We start from the raw sequence: 24,795 nt of genomic DNA, 5'->3' as shown, positions 1-24,795 counted from the left end.
TGTGTTGGTGGAATTTCTGCTCGAACTCTTGCTTCCTGGACTACAACGTGGTTACGACTGCGGACGAATCTTGCTGAACTTTGGGGTCACCGTACTCATACGATGACGTTGAAACGGATGATTGGCTTCGGTGGGCGACGACAAATTTCCCTGGAGCGGAGGCCTCCGGGCCTCCGCGGACGCCCTATGGCGTGTGATGACCTCCATCTGTTACGCGCTGGACTTCGAGTTGATGATCTCTTGGTTGGTGATGCTGCTGGCGAACTTCTACGCTGGGTGAGCACGTCGGGGTTGGCCAAACCTGTCCATGACCACTGCGCAGGCGTTCAGGGGGCGAATACTAGTCTTCTCCCTCTTCATTGGCACCACTTTTCCTCAAAATATCAAAACGGGGATCTCAATTAGAGATGAACGGGACTTCCGCAGATTGACACTGCGATACACTTCGCAACAGACTGTTACGACGTGGGACTGTTTAAAAACAGGCCGAAAGGCGACGAGTATTCAGGCTTTACTCATGCATGCAAACATACGACTGACCACCACCGAAACAAAACAGATTACCTCAATCCAGGTGAAAGTGCTATCCACATGGGATGTCTCAGAGTTGTCTGAGTTTAGGAGGCATCGTAACTCTATGGAAAAGAAATTCGGTGAGCTTTTTGAAATTCAAACAAACACATAACTTAACTGGGAAGGCGGAGATCTATTGATCTCCGCCGGTGGAGGAGTCCAGGTTCTCCTCTTCTGACGATTGTAGGTTGTCACGGATGGGTAACACGCAAATTTTCGAAATGCCTCTCTTGTATGTGCCGTTCTGTGTGCGAACAGTGACAACGCGTATGTTTCCATCTGTACCAGGGTGCAGGTCTACTACTCGTGCCATGGGCCACTGCAGAGGCGGGAAATTTTCCTCCTTCAGTATGACCAAGGTGCCGATTTTGATGTTGTCCTTCTTCTTAGTCCACTTCGTTCGGTTGTTGAGGTTAGACAGGTACTGAGTCGACCACTTCGCCCACAGATTCTGGGAAATCTGCTCCATTCTCTGCCAGACCTTCAGTCTCGACTCCGGTACGTCCTTCAAATCGCGTTCAGGGAGAGCAGTCATTTTCTTTTGCACCAGGAAATGTCCTGGTGTGAGCGGTTCGAAGTCATCAGGATCATTGCTGAGTTCGGTGATAGGTCTGGAGTTCAATGCTGCCTCAATCTTCACCACGATTGTCTGGAACTCCTCGTGTCCAAGCGAGCGCTGTCCAACTGTCCGTTTGAGCAAAGTTTTAAACGATTTCACTGCAGATTCCCAAAGTCCTCCAAAATTTGGCGAGCGTGCAGGGATGAAATGAAACTCGATGCCTTGGTTTGCTGCGTAATCAACCACCGTGTTTTGGAACTGCTTGCTGATGAACAACCCGTGAACTTCGTCCAGAACACGTTTTGCTCCAACAAAATTCTTCGCATTGTCGCACATCACCAACCGAGGAGCACCTCGACGACTACAAAACCGTTGAAAAGTGGCAAGGAAACCTTGCGTGGACAAATCTGAAGCCACTTCCATGTGCACAGCCTTTGTCACAAGGCAAACGTAGATAGCGATGAAAACCTTGACAGGCCGACATTTTCGCTGAGGATACGTTACAAAAAATGGCCCACAGTAATCCACACCAACTCTCTCAAAAACTGGGCACTGAGTCACTCGTTCAACTGGTAGATCTGCCATGATCTGTTCCTGGATCTTGGGTTTCACGCGAAAGCAAGGGACACATTTGAAGATCACAGAGCGAGCAAGGGTTCCGATGTGCGTTGGCCAGAATTGATCTCTAACTGCAGCAATGAGAAGCTGTTGACCTGCGTGAAACAACTTTCGGTGATAGTATGTCATCACTGTTTCGGTAAACGGATGTCGATGATCCAAGATGTACGGGTGCTTTCGGTTATCGGAAATCGATGCATGTCGGAGCCGGCCGCCAATCCGGATTAACCCATCTACCATCTCCGGCGTCAATGTCATCAGTTTTGATGACGGTGAAATCGGACGATTGTTCTTCAAATCACAGTACTCTTTCGGAAAGCTCTCTTTCTGAGCGATTCGTACAAGCGTCTTTAGCGATTCATCGAGTTCTGTGAGAGTCAGGGCACCACTTCTTTTAATATCTCTATGCGCAATCTGAGAGTTGAATCGAAATCGTCGCATCCATGCCACAAGGCGCATTAGCTCTATGTAAGAGGATCTCCATCTAAATACTTCGCTTGGTTCTACAACCTGTGCTACAGCCGTGGTACTCGCCTTTTCTTCCAACGATGACTTCTCTAACGACTCCTCAACGACGTTCACATTCTGGGGCCAGTGTTTCTCTTCAAGCCTCAACCAAGATGGGCCTTGAAACCAGAGCGATTGATACTGCAACTGTGCTGGAATCATGCCTCGGGAAATTATATCTGCCGGGTTTTCAACTCCTGCTACGTGATTCCATGTTCCAGCGACCGTGATGTGTTGGATCTCGGAGACTCGGTTTGCTACAAACAGGCATCCGAAAAGTACTGCCGAACGACAGTATTCTTGCGAACGTCGCACATCCACTTCGGTGAAAGCTTTCCGAATATTTCTTCCCCGACAGTTTTAAAAGGCGCATTCGTGCGATGTACAACGACGCCTTGGTTTACCTCATGCGAAAGTTTGCTCGTGGATATAATAGCCTTTGAAGCTCCGTGACAGTTTTGGGGAAATCTTCGTGACAGTTTTCAATGCGTTAAACTTCGCATGACAGTACTGCTAATAACGTCCGACTGTAGCCGAGATTCGCATTGGATCATCATCGGCTCACGCTCGGGTCGATTTAATTTAGAATTAACGAACTTCTGCTTGAAGCTCAAGCTAGCTACTGCGGCTGGCTATCCTTACGTTATTAGTTGGTCGACACGCATTGATGCGTGTTGTTTTCCAGCCTGATATTGGATGTCGTTTATGAATTCAAGTTCAAGATTTTAGATTTCAAATTGAAATATGCGATTTCAGATTTCAGATAAAAATTCGGATTTCAGATTCATACTTCAGATCAAGATTTTAGATTCCAATTTGGATTTCAGATTCAAGTTTAGGATTTAAATTTCAGATTCAGCTTTGCAGACTCAGATTTCAGATTTAAATTTAGGGATCAAATATGAGATTCAGATTTCAGATTCAGATTTAAGACTCAGATTCTAGAAACGGATTTCAGATTCAGATTTCAGATTTTAGAATCAGAAACAAATTCAGATTTTAAATTTAGATTTAAGATTGAAATTTTAGATTCAGATTTCAGATTCAAATTTTAGATTCAAATTTCAGATTCAGATTTCAGATTCAGATTCCAGATTCAGATTTCAGATACAGATTTCAGATTAAGATTTCAGAATAGGATTTCAGATTCAGATTTCAGATTCTGTTTTCAGATTCTGATTTCAGATTCAGATTTCAGATTCTGATTTCAGATTCTGATTTCAGATTCAGATTTCAAATTCAGATTTCAGATTCAGATTTCAGATTCAGATTTCAGATTCAGATTTCAGATTCAGATTTCAGATTCAGATTTCAGATTCAGATTTCAGATTTCAGATTCAGATTCCAGATTCAGATTTCAGATACAGATTTCAGATTAAGATTTCAGATGAGGATTTCAGATTCAGATTTCAGATTCTGTTTTCAGATTCTGATTTCAGATTCAGTTTTCAGATTCAGATTTAAGATTCAGATTTCAGATTCAGATTTCAGATTCAGATTTCAGATTCAGATTCAGATTTCAGATTCAGATTTCAGATTAAAGTTTCAGTTTCGAATTTCAGATTCACATTTCAGATTTCAGATTCAGATTTCAGATTCAGATTTCAGATTCAGATTTCAGATTCAGATTTCAGATTCAGATTTCAGATTCAGATTTCAGAATCAGATTTCAGATTCAGATTTCAGATTCAGATTTCAGATTCAGATTTTAGAATCAGATTTCAGAGTCAGATTTCAGATTCAGATTTTAGATTCAGATTTCGTATTTAGATGTAAGATTCGAATTTCAGATTCAGATTTCATGTTCCAATTTCAGATTCGGATCTCAGATTCAGATTCAAATTTCAAATTCTGATTTCAGATTAAGATTTCAGTTTCAAATTGGAGATTTATATTTCAGATTCAAATTTAAGATTGAGATTTCAGATTCTTATTCAAATTTAATATTGAGATTCCAGGTTCTAATTTTGAGATCAGGTTTCAGATTAAGATTTCAGAGAAGGGTTTTATATTCAGATTCGCATTAAAATTCTTCATTCAGATTTCTAGTTGAAGGTATCAGGCTTAGATTTATGTTTCAGGTTCAAATTTCAGATTGAGATTCAATACAAGAACTCACTTCGAGATTTTCACCCCAAAATGATTATTTCTACGATTATTTAATTTATGTTTCATGGTTCCCATCACTTGCCTTTTATATTCGTTTTTAACAATTCGTTTTCTCATTTTTTTCATTTTTTCTTATATTCAAACAAATTCTAGAGAATCGACACAAAAAATGTGTTCTATCCCAACCCACTTCTCCCGTGAGTGAAATATTTCTAAGGCTATGATTCTGAATAAAAAATAAAAATAAAATAATAAAAAAGTATTAAATTGTACGATTGAATTCATGTCTTTTTAAGGTTTTTTTTATCGAAGGTAATTACTATAACAATTTTCGCATAACCTTCACCGAAACCACACATCGCGTTACGCCTCGGTCGTATGCTGCTGCTCGGTTGGAATATATTGCTCGTTCGGTCTATTCGAATCGAGCAGCAGCATCAGCAGCATACGACCGGGCATGGAAACGGTATGGGCATGACAGTCGCCCGCGACAGTCCTGCGCAAAACTGTCACGCCCTACAGCCGACAGTTAGGATGAAATTATTTGCGAAACAGGAGGCATGAAAGAATGAAAATCGAACTGTCGGTTCGGTTCGCTACAGCTTAAAGCACAACACTTTCGGCAGCGCAAGCTTTAGCCGATTGTTCAGATACAATCTTCGTTCCCGAACGTGTGCGACGTAGCCGAAGCGTTTTTATTCGTCACCGACGGTACAGCAGCGAACCGAGTGGAAAGGCAAACCGAGACAGTTTGTTCGGCGAAGAAAAAGCTGTCATCGCAATGCAGTACTTTTGGGAAGCCTGGCTACAAACTCTTTCCAACGCGAAGGTGGGGATGATAGCCAACACTTAACTATCATGGAATCAGTCCAAAAGTGGGATTTTGCTGACTGCAACTTGATGCTTCTGGAGACTCTTTCATAAAGGTGCGCGAGAAGTAAAGCTGATGACAATTCTAATCGTGGCGTAGATTGCCTCTTCTTTTTCTTCTTCAGGTTTTCGAGAGGGGCTACTCTCGACTTCGCCGTCAACAGTCGAACTAGAATCTCCTCATTAGCATCAACGGTTCTGACATATAAGCATGCTCCGTACGCTTTGTCTGACGCATCACAAAATCCGTGAATTTCTACGACTCTTGTCTCCTGACTCAAACCAACCCAACGGGGCACTGACAAACTGTCTAAACTTGCAAAATTTCGACGATACTCCCTCCACTGCTCTTGAAGCTCAACGCTCAGTTCCTCATCCCAATCACATTGGAGTTTCCACAGATCTTGTACAAAGATTTTAGCTTGGATTACGACGGGGCCAACTAGTCCTAAGGGATCGAAAAGCCGTGCTACGTCTGACAATACTTTTCGCTTGGTAATCGGTGCTTTATCATCCCAAGAAATCGTACTGAAGCGGAAGTCGTCGGAGCTAGGCTGCCACTGCAGTCCAAGGGTTTTCACAGTAGATCTGGTTGAGTCTAACTCACAAACCAATCGTTCATCACAGAGATGGGAGGGTACATTTTGTAGAATCTCCGAGCAGTTAGAAACGTACTTTCTGAGAGACATTCCAGCAGAATCCATGAGGCTCATCATTTGCTGCACAAGTTGCTTTCCTTCCTCAATGGATTTGACACTAATCAGCATGTCGTCGACGTAGAACGCAGAAGCGAGCACCTCAGCTGCGATCGGATATTCCTCAGCTCCATCCTGGGACAATTGTTGCAGACACCTTGTAGCAAGATAAGGGGCGGAGGAAGTACCGTAAGTAACGGTGTTAAGTTCGAAGGTCCGAACAGACTCATCTCTTGAATCTCGCCACAAAATTCTCTGCCACCGATGATCCCCACGTTGCACCTTGATCATTCGATACATCTTGGCTATGTCAGCTACAATCGCGTACTGATGAAGCCTGAAGCGTAGCGTGATATCCAGCAGCTCATCCTGGACGACAGGTCCCACCATTAGAGCGTCATTCAACGAAACACCAGAGGATGACTTGCATGATGCATCGAACACCACCCGCAATTTTGTCGTCGTACTGTCAGGTTTAAACACAGGGAGATGCGGTATGTAGTAGCCTTTTTCTAGATCCGACTTGTCTGACACTTCTTGCATGTGCCCTAGTGCAAGGTATTCGTGGACGAAGGCAGCATACAACTTCTTCAAATCCGCATCGGTTTCGAATCGCCTTTCCAGTGCCGTAAAACGACTAGCAGCTCTCGTGAGTGAGTTGCCGATTTGATCAATCACAGACTCTTTCTTGGGAAGTGTAACGACGAATCGGCCTTCAGTGTCACGTATCGTAGTTTCTCGAAAGATCTTTTCACACAACGATTCTTCTATCGACAGGACGCTTTTAACGCGGCAGGTTTCCAGTTCCCAAAACTTCATCAATTGATCTTGAAGATCTACAATTGAGCAAACATAAGTCTGAGAAATGGATGGTGTTGCGCTTGATACTCGACCCGAGACAATCCATCCGAATACGGTCTTTTGTAGAGTTGGTCCGTTTGCAGTTATCTTCCGTCTGTCGTTTGTGAGCAAGTCCATGTAATATTCAGCGCCAATTATTACGTCTATGCGCCTCGACTCATGGAAATACGGATCTGCCAGGAGCGATGCATCAGGAAGCGGCAAAGTGGATGGATCAAACGAAGTTGTTGGCAAATGAAGAGTGAGCTTTGGTAAAACGAAAAATTGCACAGTTTCCTGGAAGCGGGACATCTTCGGCGAACGGGGAGTTATTTCAGCGCTTACAGCCTTTGTTGAAACACTTTGCGATGATCCAATACCTTGGACCGACAGGAACGTGGGTGATTCAACGAAGCGCAGCTTGCGAGAGAAGTCACGTGTCATGAGGCAATGTTGCGAACAAGAATCAAGAAGAGCTCGAGCAATCAGCGTGTTGCCATGACGATCTTTCACTCTTATTAGAGCCGTTGACAGAATAATGTTATTCGAAGGAGAAGCAGGAAGTGCGACATAATTTTGACTGGTGTTACTATGTGTTGAGGTTTGTTGTGTGTTTGTGTGTTGTGAGGTGGTTGGTGCATTTTGTGTTGAGGTGTGCAAGTTCTCGGTGTTTGTTGGTTGGAGTTGTGGATTTGGCTGTTGGAACGATGCTTGTTGAACGATGGGTTGTGACGTTGACTGTTGATACGGCTTCGGATTCAACGGGTGTGGAACGGAGGATCGCGACGCGTGGATTAACGAATGATGCTTCTGATGACAATGACGACAGGTACTTCGGCTGCAATTCGCTGCGAAATGACCACTCTGGAAACAGTTACGGCAGACTCTGGCTCGATTTACCGCGTCCAAACGCTCAGACAATTTTAGACGCATGAACTTCTGGCAGTGGAAGGGTGAATGCCACGGCTCGTTGCAGAACGGACACCGATTCGACGACTTGTATGCGGTATTACACACTGAACTCCTGGATTGCTTGTTGTCTGTTGAACTTGACCCTTTTGATGGCGCTACAGATTGGAGAACACTACAATAGTTGCGTAAAAACTTCTTGAGGTCTTCGTACCTGGGAACTTCCTTGCTGTTATGATGTGTTTCCCAATTTCGAAGAGTAACAGGATCAAGACGGGCGCTCAGCATGTAGCTCAGGATTGTACTCCAGCCTTCGGTTTCTTCATCGACCTTCTGCAACATCTGAAGATTCTTCTCGAACTCGGTGATCAGATTATTCAGCCCGTCGTAGCCTTCTTTCTTCAGTGGTTCTAAAGCGAATAAAGCGTCCAGGTAAGCCTTCACAATGAGCTTACGATTCTCGTAACGCTCCTCCAAAATATCCCAAGCGACATCATAGTTGGCATCGGTGAGTTCAATGGATGCGATATCCTTCAACGCATCACCTGTGACGGCAGACCTGAGATACGTGAACTTCTCCGTAGATCCTAGCTGAGGATTGCAATGAATGAGACTCCGAAAGCTATCTCTGAACGTCACCCATTCCTTGATCTTTCCGTTGAAGGTTGGAAGTCGAATCTCTGGAAGCTTGACACGCGAAAATGGGGCGGACCGATCTTGGCTGAATCTCGACTCGTCGTTTGGCTGAGATGCTTTCGACGATTGAAGTTTCATGAGCATTCCCTTCAACTCGAAAAATCGATCCTCAAACTCCAGCAAAATCCTTTCGTTCTCATCCTGTCGTTGCTTTTCTGCTTCCTTTTTAGTGTCCTCTTCCAAATCCTTGTCCAGCTTTTCATCGGCCTCTTCCAAAGCAATCTCTATTTTTCCACGCACTTCGTAAAACTCACTGTACACTGGATCCAAAGCTTGAATCCTTGAAGTTAATTGACACTCATCATGTTCAGAATTATAGTGTTGCAAAAACCGATCGACACTGTCCAGCATAAGCACTATTTGTCGTTCACGTTTTTGCAGAGTTTTAAGCTGCGATTGTAAGTTTCTAGCCATGTTGCACTTTTTCACTTTCACGGTTTTTATTTTCACTAAGTTTTAATTTGTAAAAAAACTGAAGTCCGTTCGGCCCAATTCGTCCAATGCAAAATTAAAACACTATCACCAAACTGCACTGTAGTACTAACAGCTGTACCCGATCTACTCGACGTTCCACACAACCGCGAAACCCGATTGACGAAACCGTCGAACTTGTTGACTGCAGCAGGGGGGCACAACCAGCGGAACAACAACGGAGAAACAACCAGCGCAAACCAAGACCAACTTATATTTAAAAAGGGCACACCTCATGCAACCAAGAAAAAACACCTCACATGCAATCTCAATCTTTATTTCTCAACAACACAAGTACTTCCCAAATTATGTGATGAACTACGATGTCCGATGTCCTGGAGGTTGCCTTCAAGCTTCGTGATGTCCTTCCTAGGTGCCGTGGTTCACTCCCAGCTGGCTCGATGCACTTTTTTCACACTTTCAGGCACTTATCACACTCACCGAATTGTTCGATGAGCTGGGCAATCAATTTGCGATGGCGATTTTTTCGCGTCCCAAGCCAGCAGCACAAAGGGGACCACTTTTTATTGTCCGCGAAAAGTTTTTTAGCGATGGCGATTTTCGCGTCACCAATCAGCAGCACAATTTGAAAACCACCGCGAAACTACTCCACCGAAATTCTCCGGGAAAACGGGATGTGGTATCCGGTTACGAAGGACCAAAATGTTTATGCACTCCCGGAAGAACTTTTCGGATCCAATCAAGAAACTCGCGGGTTACAAAAAAATCACTACTTGGCGAAAAACAACTTTTATTTCGGGAGCAAAAAAACGGTCTATATTTCGCGGCGGTAACTTTTATTCTAGCTCGAATGCTACTGAGCTATGTAAAAAGTAAACAAAACATAATTAGATGACATTCGCACTGTTCCATTTCAACTGTTCCTTATGAACGTTATTGCGCATTTCACTACAAATTAGAAGCGCGCATGCGCGTGCAAATTAGAAGTGCGCGTTCAATGACCACTACATTCAAGCGAAACAAGAAAAACATTTTATGGGATTTCCTTCCTATTGGATAATTGATCCCAGAAACAAGAAAATAAAAATTAAAACCACAGCGCTGTAGTGAGAATCGAACTCACATCACCAATTGTATCGTCTTGCCAGTCCGACATTCTAACCAGTGTACTATTCGAGCTTCATGCAGGACGAGGTATATTTGTCATAGGCTTTCTGTTACCGATCAATCTAGAGGCGAATCTACCAAGCAAGCCTCTCTAATAAAATAAATTAAATTAAATTACCGATCAATCACAAAAAACGTACAACAGCGGCTTCCCGGCGTTTGGCCTCCTTTCAATGCATTCCTTTGCCTTAAGATGGAAACGGGAAAGGGAACGGGAGTGAAGGAACGGGAAACCCATTGAATGAGAACTGTGCTTTGCTTACTGCCTGCTATTACATACACACGCTACATATACACAGCTGCTAAAGCCGGGCAGCTTGGCCGGTGTTGTTTGCCTGTGAATTGAAGGAATGTTTTTGTTGTTGCTTTTGCTACATACACACGCACAGCTTAGCCGTGTTTGCCGGTTGATTGTAAAGACATACACCGTCTTAGCCGATTTAGGCTTTACAGACTGAATAAATGACGTGGATAACTTAAGATTAACATTTAACACCCAGTACCGAGATGGGAATCGAACCCATGCCATCAGTGGCTCAGCGATTACCGTCTTACCACGCTAACCACTCGACCACAGAGACGTACTTGCCTGAATTAGAAGGATGTTTTTGTTGTTGCTTTTGCTACATTCACACGCACAGTGCTCGGTTCGCTGGCTGCCTGGTGTTGGCCGGTATTTATTTCCATCCTTCTTCGGCTTGTGATGCGATGGGGAGGGACGCGAAAACGTTTTTATTTTGTTTCATTCAGACATACGCAATTCGGTTGCGCTGGGAGGTTAATGCCGGTGGGCGCAAATCGAATCAGTGCCGGTCGCGTTATCTTCTTGTACCAATGATGCTATGAAATTGACTACACGCCATTGGCACAGAGGCTGAATTTTGGGTGCAGATTTTAAATCGTATTTTAATCGTATTGCTTCCAAAAAACCTTTAATGATTATTTTTCTAAAACTTACTCAAAAATGTCGTTTTGGAAGCATTATTTAAAAAATTCACAACAAAAAAAGTTTTTTTTTATCTGTTTAGCAATTTAAAGGAATAAATCCGAGCAGATTCAAGCTTTTTCCAATGAAATACGGGCAACCGGACCGGACCGGACTTTTCCCAAATACTGATTCAATCAAATAGTTCATACATCGAATATGTCCATAAAAACTATAAACACATAAACAGACATCTGTTTTCTATATTTTATATTTTTATGTTGAAATCTCCTTCAGTTTTTGAGAAATCGGTATTATTGAAACTGTTGTCAAAATTGCCGAACCTCAAATCGTGCGGGCTAAACGCGCCTTTTTATGTTTTATGCTAAATTTCTGTTTTTTGAAATATTTTCGTATAATTGCATGGGAAATGCTAGAAATTTATAACTTTCATAGGACAAAACTGAAGTTTTTGAAAAAATCTATTTCTTTAATGATTTTATAGAATAAAACAGAAGTTATGGTTGCCGTATTATAGAGGCAGTTCATCCGTTAGAAAAACTCTATCAAATCGGTTTTGAGATCTTCAATTTTCTCTTAAGATATAAATTTGAGCTTAGATTCAAAGTTTTAATGATAAAAATCATTTATTTATTCTATTTATCCTGTTATTAAGAGGCATAAAGGCATTTTACAAACAAACAAAAACACTCACTTATTCCGCTCAGCATGTAGCTCAGGATTGTACTCCAGCCTTCGGTTTCTTCATCGACCTTCTGCAACATCTGAAGATTCTTCTCGAACTCGGTGATCAGATTATTCAGCCCGTCGTAGCCTTCTTTCTTCAGTGGTTCTAAAGCGAATAAAGCGTCCAGGTAAGCCTTCACAATGAGCTTACGATTCTCGTAACGCTCCTCCAAAATATCCCAAGCGACATCATAGTTGGCATCGGTGAGTTCAATGGATGCGATATCCTTCAACGCATCACCTGTGACGGCAGACCTGAGATACGTGAACTTCTCCGTAGATCCTAGCTGAGGATTGCAATGAATGAGACTCCGAAAGCTATCTCTGAACGTCACCCATTCCTTGATCTTTCCGTTGAAGGTTGGAAGTCGAATCTCTGGAAGCTTGACACGCGAAAATGGGGCGGACCGATCTTGGCTGAATCTCGACTCGTCGTTTGGCTGAGATGCTTTCGACGATTGAAGTTTCATGAGCATTCCCTTCAACTCGAAAAATCGATCCTCAAACTCCAGCAAAATCCTTTCGTTCTCATCCTGTCGTTGCTTTTCTGCTTCCTTTTTAGTGTCCTCTTCCAAATCCTTGTCCAGCTTTTCATCGGCCTCTTCCAAAGCAATCTCTATTTTTCCACGCACTTCGTAAAACTCACTGTACACTGGATCCAAAGCTTGAATCCTTGAAGTTAATTGACACTCATCATGTTCAGAATTATAGTGTTGCAAAAACCGATCGACACTGTCCAGCATAAGCACTATTTGTCGTTCACGTTTTTGCAGAGTTTTAAGCTGCGATTGTAAGTTTCTAGCCATGTTGCACTTTTTCACTTTCACGGTTTTTATTTTCACTAAGTTTTAATTTGTAAAAAAACTGAAGTCCGTTCGGCCCAATTCGTCCAATGCAAAATTAAAACACTATCACCAAACTGCACTGTAGTACTAACAGCTGTACCCGATCTACTCGACGTTCCACACAACCGCGAAACCCGATTGACGAAACCGTCGAACTTGTTGACTGCAGCAGGGGGGCACAACCAGCGGAACAACAACGGAGAAACAACCAGCGCAAACCAAGACCAACTTATATTTAAAAAGGGCACACCTCATGCAACCAAGAAAAAACACCTCACATGCAATCTCAATCTTTATTTCTCAACAACACAAGTACTTCCCAAATTATGTGATGAACTACGATGTCCGATGTCCTGGAGGTTGCCTTCAAGCTTCGTGATGTCCTTCCTAGGTGCCGTGGTTCACTCCCAGCTGGCTCGATGCACTTTTTTCACACTTTCAGGCACTTATCACACTCACCGAATTGTTCGATGAGCTGGGCAATCAATTTGCGATGGCGATTTTTTCGCGTCCCAAGCCAGCAGCACAAAGGGGACCACTTTTTATTGTCCGCGAAAAGTTTTTTAGCGATGGCGATTTTCGCGTCACCAATCAGCAGCACAATTTGAAAACCACCGCGAAACTACTCCACCGAAATTCTCCGGGAAAACGGGATGTGGTATCCGGTTACGAAGGACCAAAATGTTTATGCACTCCCGGAAGAACTTTTCGGATCCAATCAAGAAACTCGCGGGTTACAAAAAAATCACTACTTGGCGAAAAACAACTTTTATTTCGGGAGCAAAAAAACGGTCTATATTTCGCGGCGGTAACTTTTATTCTAGCTCGAATGCTACTGAGCTATGTAAAAAGTAAACAAAACATAATTAGATGACATTCGCACTGTTCCATTTCAACTGTTCCTTATGAACGTTATTGCGCATTTCACTACAAATTAGAAGCGCGCATGCGCGTGCAAATTAGAAGTGCGCGTTCAATGACCACTACATTCAAGCGAAACAAGAAAAACATTTTATGGGATTTCCTTCCTATTGGATAATTGATCCCAGAAACAAGAAAATAAAAATTAAAACCACAGCGCTGTAGTGAGAATCGAACTCACATCACCAATTGTATCGTCTTGCCAGTCCGACATTCTAACCAGTGTACTATTCGAGCTTCATGCAGGACGAGGTATATTTGTCATAGGCTTTCTGTTACCGATCAATCTAGAGGCGAATCTACCAAGCAAGCCTCTCTAATAAAATAAATTAAATTAAATTACCGATCAATCACAAAAAACGTACAACAGCGGCTTCCCGGCGTTTGGCCTCCTTTCAATGCATTCCTTTGCCTTAAGATGGAAACGGGAAAGGGAACGGGAGTGAAGGAACGGGAAACCCATTGAATGAGAACTGTGCTTTGCTTACTGCCTGCTATTACATACACACGCTACATATACACAGCTGCTAAAGCCGGGCAGCTTGGCCGGTGTTGTTTGCCTGTGAATTGAAGGAATGTTTTTGTTGTTGCTTTTGCTACATACACACGCACAGCTTAGCCGTGTTTGCCGGTTGATTGTAAAGACATACACCGTCTTAGCCGATTTAGGCTTTACAGACTGAATAAATGACGTGGATAACTTAAGATTAACATTTAACACCCAGTACCGAGATGGGAATCGAACCCATGCCATCAGTGGCTCAGCGATTACCGTCTTACCACGCTAACCACTCGACCACAGAGACGTACTTGCCTGAATTAGAAGGATGTTTTTGTTGTTGCTTTTGCTACATTCACACGCACAGTGCTCGGTTCGCTGGCTGCCTGGTGTTGGCCGGTATTTATTTCCATCCTTCTTCGGCTTGTGATGCGATGGGGAGGGACGCGAAAACGTTTTTATTTTGTTTCATTCAGACATACGCAATTCGGTTGCGCTGGGAGGTTAATGCCGGTGGGCGCAAATCGAATCAGTGCCGGTCGCGTTATCTTCTTGTACCAATGATGCTATGAAATTGACTACACGCCATTGGCACAGAGGCTGAATTTTGGGTGCAGATTTTAAATCGTATTTTAATCGTATTGCTTCCAAAAAACCTTTAATGATTATTTTTCTAAAACTTACTCAAAAATGTCGTTTTGGAAGCATTATTTAAAAAATTCACAACAAAAAAAGTTTTTTTTTATCTGTTTAGCAATTTAAAGGAATAAATCCGAGCAGATTCAAGCTTTTTCCAATGAAATACGGGCAACCGGACCGGACCGGACTTTTCCCAAATACTGATTCAATCAAATAGTTCATACATCGAATATGTCCATAAAAACTATAAACACATAAACAGACATCTGTTTTCTATATTTTATATTTTTATGTTGAAATCTCCTTCAGTTTTTGAGAAATCGGTATTATTGAAACTGTTGTCAAAATTGCCGAACCTCAAATCGTGCGGGCTAAACGCGCCTTTTTATGTTTTATGCTAAATTTCTGTTTTTTGAAATATTTTCGTATAATTGCATGGGAAATGCTAGAAATTTATAACTTTCATAGGACAAAACTGAAGTTTTTGAAAAAATCTATTTCTTTAATGATTTTATAGAATAAAACAGAAGTTATGGTTGCCGTATTATAGAGGCAGTTCATCCGTTAGAAAAACTCTATCAAATCGGTTTTGAGATCTTCAATTTTCTCTTAAGATATAAATTTGAGCTTAGATTCAAAGTTTTAATGATAAAAATCATTTATTTATTCTATTTATCCTGTTATTAAGAGGCATAAAGGCATTTTACAAACAAACAAAAACACTCACTTATTCCACTTGCTAATCATAAGGAAACCATCATAATAGCTTGAAGTTGTTTAAATTTTTAAGATCATCTGAATGAGATACCAGAACTAGTCAAGTTTTTGTTTTGAGCTTCATTACGTATAATTGATAAAAGTCAAAATTTAATTCCAGTTGCTCGATATTTCTAGTGATATGCAGTAAAAACTGTGTGGGAGCCGTACTCCTGTCTTTCTTCTTTCCCAATGAAAGAAGGGGTGGTATCAAATCATCATAGAAGTTATTAAAAAAACTGAAAGGAAGTCTCCTCAATTTCTCCTCACGGGTCTCGAATTTAGTTTTTGAGTAATGCAAAAAATTGTTAAAGTGAGCCCCTTCTCCTCTATTTTTAATACAGAGAGGTCTCTAGTAATCATAGATATATTTCTCGTACCCAAATACCCTTCCAAGACAAAATTGGTTCTCGAGCTATCCAAACATTCGTGATTTATTTGGGAGGCCTTTTCCCTCCTACTTTTGAGAGGAAGGGGTCTCAAAGCATAATAGGAACCTTCACCGGCCTTCAATCCGAACATCTTTCAAGTTTCGAGTTAATCAGTTCAGTATTTTCCAAGTCTTTAAAAAAACAGACAGGCAGACAGACAGAAATTCACTTTTGTATATACATATATGATTATAATTTTAATGGCATGTGCGGCGGAATGAAAACTAGAGAGAATTTATTTTATAGAATTTGAAAAAAAGGTGGATAGACAGGCATTAGTGCGCCCATAGGAGAAAGCTTGATAGGTGTTGAAATTTTAGGCTAGAGGGCATGTTGATGAAAAGCTCCCATGAATTGCTCCCGCCTTTGCTCTGTATTAGCTAACTATACATGAGAAACCCAGAAAGAGAATTCCCATGTATAGCGAGCCCAATGGTTTGAGAGCGTGTTTTTACGCACACTTCAAACGAGCAAAAACGTAACAACCCATGGGCCTACTGAGCTTTCCTTATGCGAGAACAGTTCTATCGACGTTGCCATTATTTCAGATTCGCTGCGAATAGTTGCTACTTGTCGATTTTTTCGCATTTCACATTTTATCTATTCCGCGTTCTAACTTTTTGACCAAGTGTCAATTTTTGAACCGTATTTTTCTTGTTGTATTTTTTTTTTCCTCTCGTATATACATATATACTCGCTGACCTGGTGTGCGTTGCAACACCTTCCAAAAATAAATGAAATTTTAAGAAATTATTTAAATTTTGTTATTTTTAGTAGTTATCATAAGTGCTCGGTTTATGCCAAAAAAATTGTATGAAGCCCCTCTTTCCCCTTCCCATCCGCGAAAGCTGGAAGGAGGTAGGGATCCATTTTTTCGTAATCATAAACATTCATATCGAACTTGGTTCTATTGGTTGATAGGTTTTAAACGATACATCAACATTTATACGGCACCCTTTCGCCTCTCCACACTGCAAGGCAGAAAGGTCTGTAAAATTCCATAGAAACTTATTTTGTACTCAAAAACCTTCCCAGGAGGATTTTTTTTTCGCTTGATAACTTCTATACCAAGAAAATTGTATTGAACCTCCTCCCCATTTCTTATGTACTCACTGGAAAAAAGGTGTTTAAAATAATCTTTGAACCATTTCTCGTACCCTAATGATTTCCCATGTCATGTTTGGTTCCATTTGTTTGACAAGTTCTTGGTTTATGCAAAACTATTTTATGTGAGCTCTCCTCTTCCCTAACTTTATCCCCAATTGAAGGAGATAGGAGTCTCGAATAAGCATATCACTTTTTATCGATTGAAATTACCATCCCATATAAAATTTTTATACATTTGCTCGATAAGCTCTCGAAATATGCGAGAAATTGTAACGGAGCCCTCTTCTCTCCTTCAAACCACCCCACTGGAAGGAGGCAGTAGTACCAAGAAGTCAAAGAAACATTTCTCGTAACTATTCGAATACCCTATCAAGCGAAATTTGGTTCCATTTGCTGGATAAGTTCTCGGGTTATATAAAAAAAATGTATGAGTGCGCTTGCTTCAAAAGTTTTCCAATTATGCTGGAAAATGTAAAGGAGCCCCCTCCCCTCTTTCTATCTCTCCACTAAAAGAAGAGAATGCTGTAAACTATTCATAGATCCCTTTCTCGTACCCAAATACTCCTCCAAGCCAAATTTGGTTCCATTTGCTCGAATTGTTCTAAATTTATGCAATTAAAATGTATAGAAGCCGCACCTCCTTCCATCAATGCCTATATCCCCACTGAAAAAGGAAGAAACATACCTCGTACCCAAATACCACCACATGCCAAATTTGATACCATTTGCTTGATTGGATCTCGAGTTATGCAAACATTTGTCTTTTGTTTGGGAAGCCCTTCCTCCCCTTCATGAGAGAGGGAGGGGTCTCAAACCATAATAGGAACCTTCCCTTGCCTTCGATACTCCCACTTGTCAAGTTTCACGCAAATCGATTCGGTAGTTTCCGAGTCTATAGGGAACAGACAGACAGAAATCCATTTTTATTTATATAAATAGATAGAGATAGCTTTAACCCTTATAGTGGTGAGGGGGGGGGGGGGGGGTTTACTCCCAAAACTCCTCTGGTTTTTACTGTAAACTTTTAACATTCTCAAATATTTATCGTTAAATCTTTTGTTTGTAATTGTTTCATATTTATTATTCAAAATAAGGTCAGATTTACGTTGATTGAAATCTTCACAAATGTGTTGTTTGGCCTTTGATAGTTTATTTTCTGTATTTCCAAGAATTCTTACGAAAAATATAAAAATTATTAAGCTCGAGAAGAATATTGTGAAAATATTCAACGTTTAACTATTAATTGTCAAAAATTCAATGATTTTTCAAAATTAAACTGCACCTTTCTGTTGTCCTCCTATTATTAAAGCTTAAAAGTTGTAAAAATTCACGCTTCGTTAATCACCCTCACGTAACCCAAACATGAATGACGAATCCCATCCGAAATAATAAAAACAAGAAAAATGTCATTGCTAGACTAAGGACGAGGCAGGTTTTCTGGGATAACACATGTAGCAGTAATATTGTTGAAGCTACTTCCTTAAATCTTACTCTGCTAAAGCATTGAGCGTACGCCATTTGGTGTGATATTTTTTCCTTTGGTTTTCTATTTTTAGGCCATCGCACTTTGTCATACATTTTCATGGGACATGGTGCGTGTCATCGTGCAGCAGCCGCATAAGGATGTTTACTTTTCTCCTCGGTAATCGCCTCTTTCGACTTTATCCGTCGAGGACCAATCTGGACCGGATCTTGGGCGGAAAGTTTCGCTTAATGGAGACATTTATTCCACTCCAGATTGTTTTTTCTCTCCTCTGTTTGCTCTTGATTTGAAACAACTGTTTTCGTCCGTCGCTCTCCATTCGGAATCCGCTTTATCCTGTTCCGATCCTTGCCCCGGTTGTGCGTTCATTCGGATTGTGAGTCAATGGGTCGCTCATGCGAGGAACCCCTGCCGAGTAAAACCGATCGTAATTAAAAACCCGTATGACGCGAGCTATTGGCGGCGGCGGCGTGACACTTGGCGCACAGCCATCGCATATCGGTTGGCGGCGTGGCGTCATTCGGGTTTGGAACTGACTCGGCTAGAATGAGCCGTTTTATTACGGGTAAACCGGCCTGGCGTGCCCAGCTGGTGGTGATCGGTGTCAGTTGTCGCCCGCGATGCCGATTGGTGACATCAATATATTTGGTGCACTGCATTTTTCGCACCTTCCTAGAAAGCGGCGATCATGTAAAACTAAGGACATTATTTATGACAGTAGATTTAGAAAATTCGTTTTCAATTATTAGATGAATAGATTTTAGTGTTACATACAACTTATTTTAATTTAATTTAGTTGTCAGTCAAAATAGGATTCGTTTCTTGTTTCTATACATAGCCCTTCTTAGTTTCTTTTTTTTACCCAATAAGTTTTTTCTTCAACTTTTTTATAAGGATTTATTTCGATGCTTAAATTTGAAGGAAACTGAGAAGGCTAAAAAATGATACATACAAGCGGTGCTTTTAATGTTTCTCAAATGAGTTCCAAAAGCTAAGAATAGAAGTTTCTCTTATCTCCAAGCATTACCAACTTAGCAATACTCTGTGTTCATTAATCGACGGGGCAACACGCACTCCTAATCCAACAACGGCAACTGTCACTTTGCACAATGTTTTACATCATATTTCAGCGTTTATCCTACTTGAAAGCCCGAGCTTGCACATTAGTTGTTTTCGGGTTTTCTCCCTCATTTCCCAGTCTCAAGTGAACCGCATCGCCTTTAAGCCGGACTAATGTGTCTTGTTTACAAGTCGGCAAACTGCAAAGAAACTTTAACTCTTGAGCAAGGCTCCGATAAAACAATAACTCCAAAGCAGGACTGGAGCTGACTACCTATGTATATCGTCTGTAAAGGGTCCCGGGTGAAACGTCACATTATTAATTTTCTCCCTCGAAAGAGATGGCGTTTCGAAGCCCTTCCACAAGTTGACTCTGACTCAAAGGACCAACCGACAATCTTTCGTGGAGCGTGGAAAGAATGTCTAGTTTTGCACGCAATTACCATCAACGCTTGGTCCAGCAGCAGCGGCCGGCAGCATGTGAGGTCCACATAAATTTAATAATTTTAAAATTAATTATTTCATATGGTCGATATCGGAAAGACTCTCGAGTCTCGGCACAATCTGTATTGGTGTTGGAATATGCTTAGCTTTTGAACCTAGTCTTAGCATTTCAACCAGAGGTTCTCATCCTTATTCAATACATTAGCAAAGATGAAGAGAAATCTTGTGAAAAGCATATAATACAACAAATATTTACAGACCCTGTTCGATTTTGAGAACAAGCTCCACTGATGCTTAGTCTGGGAGTCGAGTGATAAGACTTCAGCAATTGCCTTAAAGAAGGAAAAAAATCGAATCGATTTTTCTCTAAATAACCAAACAAAGGCGATCCTCTTTGTACTACTTGGCAAAACCTTTAGATGTCTATCATTCGTTTACATATACAGATAGGATTATCATATTACAAACACCTTAGCAGGCTGTTTTTTTTTCACTCTGTTGTGGTATGAGCCTATTTGGTTGAATGATTCAACTGAATCAAAGCAATCGAAAGATTCCTTTTAATTCAACCGCGGTAATTGAAAAGTTCATAAACCAGTATTTCGATAGCAACTTTCTACCTTCTTCAGTAAACGTTTTCGATTGATTACTTGCAGTTTCGCATCCAAACCCCGCATGTAACAAAAGCGCGATGATAACAAACTGAGAAGACTAAACATCGATAGATGCGTTTCTGAGTTAAAGGGAGTATATCTGAGCGATCACATATCATCTTTTTTGTTCGTCCGCACTGCAAGTTTTCCCTTGTGGGGCGGACCACGCTTGGCCTACTAATGTGTGGTGGTAGATGCAACTCTATCTGTATCCACCGCTTCATAGTAGTAGTAGGCCCGTGAGGAACAAAAATTTGATATGTGATGATATGCTTCTAAATAAATTCTACCCGCTCATTTTCAACATCTTTGATTTCATCTAACCTTCTATCCACCTATATAAAAACACTTCATAATCTTTAGATGTCCCTACTAAAAAGGACATCACTTTTCACCGCTAGGCCGACAAATTAAATCTACAAGTATAAATTACGGTGATATATCCTTCATAAAATTATTAATATATTTCTTAAAATTATTAATATATTTCTTAAAAATATATTCAGCTTTGCAATCGATTGATTATAAAAAGAATCATCGAAAATCCTTCATCTGTGAACAAAATCAATACTTATTTCAATTACAAACTATAAGTTCACTCAAAAATTATTTTACGACCACGGAGTAACGAACTTTACCATAGCTAATTCCTTCATCGTTTGCGATTTGCATCTTTTGAAAAAAATTATTGAAAAAATGTTATGAGTATTACTACTATCAATTCGCCATTTTTTACTCTTGGTTTAAAATCGGCAAAAAAAAATTAAAAAAGTTAAAGAGGTTGTACACGACCACGATCGCAAGGTTAACGTAGAATTACGACAGCCGGCCCTGTGTCAATAGGATACCATAGCATAGCATAGCATAGCGAAGGGTGACTACACACATCTTGCATTGGCTGATGCACATGGTACAACTAATAATGAAAACCAACAGAAGAGGCCAAAAAGAGAATCTGGATTGAATTCTCATTTCAAATGTCAATTTTGAAGATAAGTGTGGTATTATAATGCACACCGCGACAAGTCAATGTAATCATGGTAGGGAAAATATGAAACAGTTAAATAACTCTTTAGGTGCAGAGAACTCATACGACCCATACAGCTGTTTCAGATAGGAATGGGAAGGGTACAATTGAGGAAATCCTACATGGCAAATAGGATTGATGAATGATATAATGCATGAAACATGAAACAATCTCACCAAAGTTCCTCGTCAAGAGTGTTGAATCTTCTAACATTTTTCAATCGAAGCAATCCAACTCCCCCCCCCCCCCCCCTAGCTGTGGGAACAAAATATTCATAAGGCAATTGTATTGTTGTCAAATTAGTTTGTCTGTTTGAGTTTTTTCACAACAACTCCACAGGATAAGGCCACTTCTCTATCACTTGCACTAAGACAACATAATCTTTCTATACCAAATCCCAGAACCATAAAATTAAGCACTTTTAGTTACAAAAGGATCTGGCACTCCGAGCGTAAATTTACAGTTAAACTTAGCATTGAGCTCGTGGGATTCAACAAGACCAAATTTATACATCAATGAATTGTTTTTTTTTTAAATAATCACGTCAGGCCCATTGAATGAAAAACGAAATCCAAGTACCGACACGAACAACAACACCGCAATCAAGCAAGGTGCTTTCGACTCCATGAGGCAAATAAACCTCTCCGAAAGACCATGTCCTTAAGCTTGGAGCACTTATCTCGGTGGCCATCCCTGCTGTGAACATCCGGCCACGCACGCCACATTGGTACCACTAAATTTCAATTAATTTATGTAGATTCACTGGATTTAAAACCGAAAATTATTGGAATTATTATAAGAGCGAATAAAACGCGTGCGGTGTCAATCAGGCATCGCCAACTTCCTCAGCCGGTCCTGTGTCAATAGGATATGCTGCATAATAAATTTTCATACTCGGAAAATGTTGACCGTTTTGACATGAATTATATATTCATTCATCAACTTTCATAGCTCTAGACAATTGCATAGCAAAAGGCGGTAAAATATTTGTAGCTGCTTCAAAATCCAATGCAACTGAGCCAATGCGCCTGCAATTATGCAACTACAAACCTCAAGCGTTTTATCAAACGCTTCGGAGTAAAGCTTTAAAGATTCAGTATCATGCGTTTAATTCGAATCAGTAGGGGAAATTCGCACTATATATCTATAAAAAAAAATACTGATTTTATCGAATATAGTGATAAATGTCTTTTTCCCGACACAGAAAAAGGGGTCGTCCATACAAAATAAATACTGTTTAGTGATATTGACGATATTATTCGTTGAATTGAGATGAAAATTTCCACTCTGGAGATTTCAGGCATCAAATTTTGTGTAAGGGGTCATCATTGTACATTGGATGGAGATGAAAATTCAACAACAAATTTAACTTTGATGAAAAGCGCACTTGATACAAAATTATTTAGAGTGAATTTTTTTTCAGGTTTCTCCAATGGAATTTTTTGCTTAAATAAATATAATATGTCAATGAATGGTGTCTTACTCAAATTTCTACACATTTTAATTTCGTGAAATTTTTCTGTTCAGAAATCGGGACCGCGGAGTAATTTTAAATTTTTTATCAAAGTTCTGATTTAAGATTTGAACCGTGGAATTGTCTTTACCATGCACAATAAAGATGTTATTTTAAATTTCATCTCTATAGAAGAACGTTATTGAAAAGTTACGAAAGGTTTATAATTTTAATCAAATGTTGTTAAAAATTTTTAATATTCAAAAAATTACAGGTGGCCATACAAAAAAAAATTAAAATGAAAAATATATTTTTCTTTTGTTTTCAAAAGTGACTCATGCCTCTGTAGAGTAGCCTGAAGCATTTAGTTGGCTGACCCCGCGGATGTGGAAAATTGCTGTATCTGGACGATGCTGCTGATGTGGTTTGGCGGGTTTTTGGCCGAGTTTGATTTTCTCAAATGAACCGAATGTTTTCAAGGTTATTTTTATGTTCTGGCAGTCCTATGCCAGACGACTGCTGCACCAGTTCAACCTGATGGTGTTGAAGCATAATGAACGTTCCGGGTTTCAGTGAAAATGATTTACTCAGCCGAGCATAGTTGTCCTCGTCGTCCTGATGAAGAACTTCAAACAGCACAATCCTAGCAAACGGCCTTCTCTCAACAGCATTGCACACATTTTGGTCGCAACAACCGACCAACCGGGAGAAAGACCAAAAACCAAATGAAACCGGGTCGGGGCAATACTTGCTCTTTTATAACTTCGCATCTAGTGCAGTTTGGGTCGACGATCGGGGTTTTTTCGCTCGGGTGCAGAGATGCCAATATGCCTGATTTTTCAGGCATTACCTGATTTTTCGAGGCTCTGCCTGACAACCTGATAAGCCATTGAATTTCCCTGATTTTTGAAAATATGCCTGATTTTGCCTGATTTTTGTGAATGTCATGAAAAATGGGTAGTGAGGAACTGGAGTAGGTACCATAGCTGAAGTGAAAAAGTTAAAATGTGGCAGAATCAAAGCAATCGAAACATTCCCGTTAATTCTTATTTAAAAAGAGATTTAAATGGAATCTTTCGATTGCTTGATGCAGTAGAATTAATTAACCAAGTAGGCCCACAACACATATAAGTGTGAAAATGTGGAGCGGTGACCAAAAAAAAGGTCATCACTTTGAGCTAAATTTCCATTACTTCAACGTTGCCTGATTTTGCCTGATTTTTTTTTCGCCAGTTCCCTGATTTTTGAAAAAAAAAAAAATGTTGGCAACCCTGCTCGGGTGTTTTGCGCACCAATTTGTATTAGCGTGTTATAAGTATTGGTGTACCAACAAATAGCCGACCCAAAATGTTGTTCGGAAAAGATGTCCGTGAAAGAGGCGTTTTTCGTGACGCAAGATCCGTTCGCGAATTTCAATTTGCCCCCCTGTTGCCGTAAGACGTAATTCTACGTCAAAATTATATTTAAAAAAATATAATAAAATAAAACAATTTAAAATTGTTCATTAAGTCAAAATGTATCTGGTCACTTTTGTTAATATTTTCTTTTCATTGGAATTTAACTCATTAAGGCCATTCTTCCTCGATTCACTTTTGTGCAGAATTTGGCAACTTTTCAAATCTTAAAAAAAATTTATTACTGAAAAATTTCATAAGTTTTCCAAATATTAATGATTTTTTATTCATTTTTGAGGCACAAGTTTGAACAGAGAAGGATCAATTTTTTTTAATTTCAATGAATTCTGGCCATTTGCATGGTCTTTATTTACATTTGTTTGCAAAAAAAAGTCTTCTGACATGAGATATAATTCAATGATGCCCAAGCAGGTTTC

General features: G+C 40.4%; 2 protein-coding genes across 2 annotated transcripts; both read right to left on the bottom strand.

Moving 5' to 3' along the window:
• Window positions 1-706: 706 nt before the first annotated feature.
• Window positions 707-8,790, bottom strand: LOC129741507 (uncharacterized). The gene is made up of 2 exons (XM_055733249.1): window positions 5,544-8,790; window positions 707-2,514 (listed from the first exon to the last, which is right to left on the bottom strand). Exons 1-2 carry the CDS (start codon window positions 8,788-8,790, stop codon window positions 707-709), a joined length of 5,055 nt encoding a protein of 1,684 aa, XP_055589224.1.
• A 2,770-nt stretch (window positions 8,791-11,560) lies between these two features.
• LOC129741506 (uncharacterized) lies at window positions 11,561-12,453 on the bottom strand. The gene is made up of 2 exons (XM_055733248.1): window positions 11,616-12,453; window positions 11,561-11,565 (listed from the first exon to the last, which is right to left on the bottom strand). Exons 1-2 carry the CDS (start codon window positions 12,451-12,453, stop codon window positions 11,561-11,563), a joined length of 843 nt encoding a protein of 280 aa, XP_055589223.1.
• Between the last annotated feature and the right edge of the window lie 12,342 nt (window positions 12,454-24,795).

The sequence above is a fragment of the Uranotaenia lowii genome, chromosome 2, assembly GCF_029784155.1.
Source record: "Uranotaenia lowii strain MFRU-FL chromosome 2, ASM2978415v1, whole genome shotgun sequence".
Classification (NCBI taxonomy): Eukaryota; Metazoa; Arthropoda; class Insecta; order Diptera; family Culicidae; genus Uranotaenia; species Uranotaenia lowii.
Note: the sequence above shows the minus strand (reverse complement) of the source record. Positions and strands in the feature narration are given on the sequence as shown.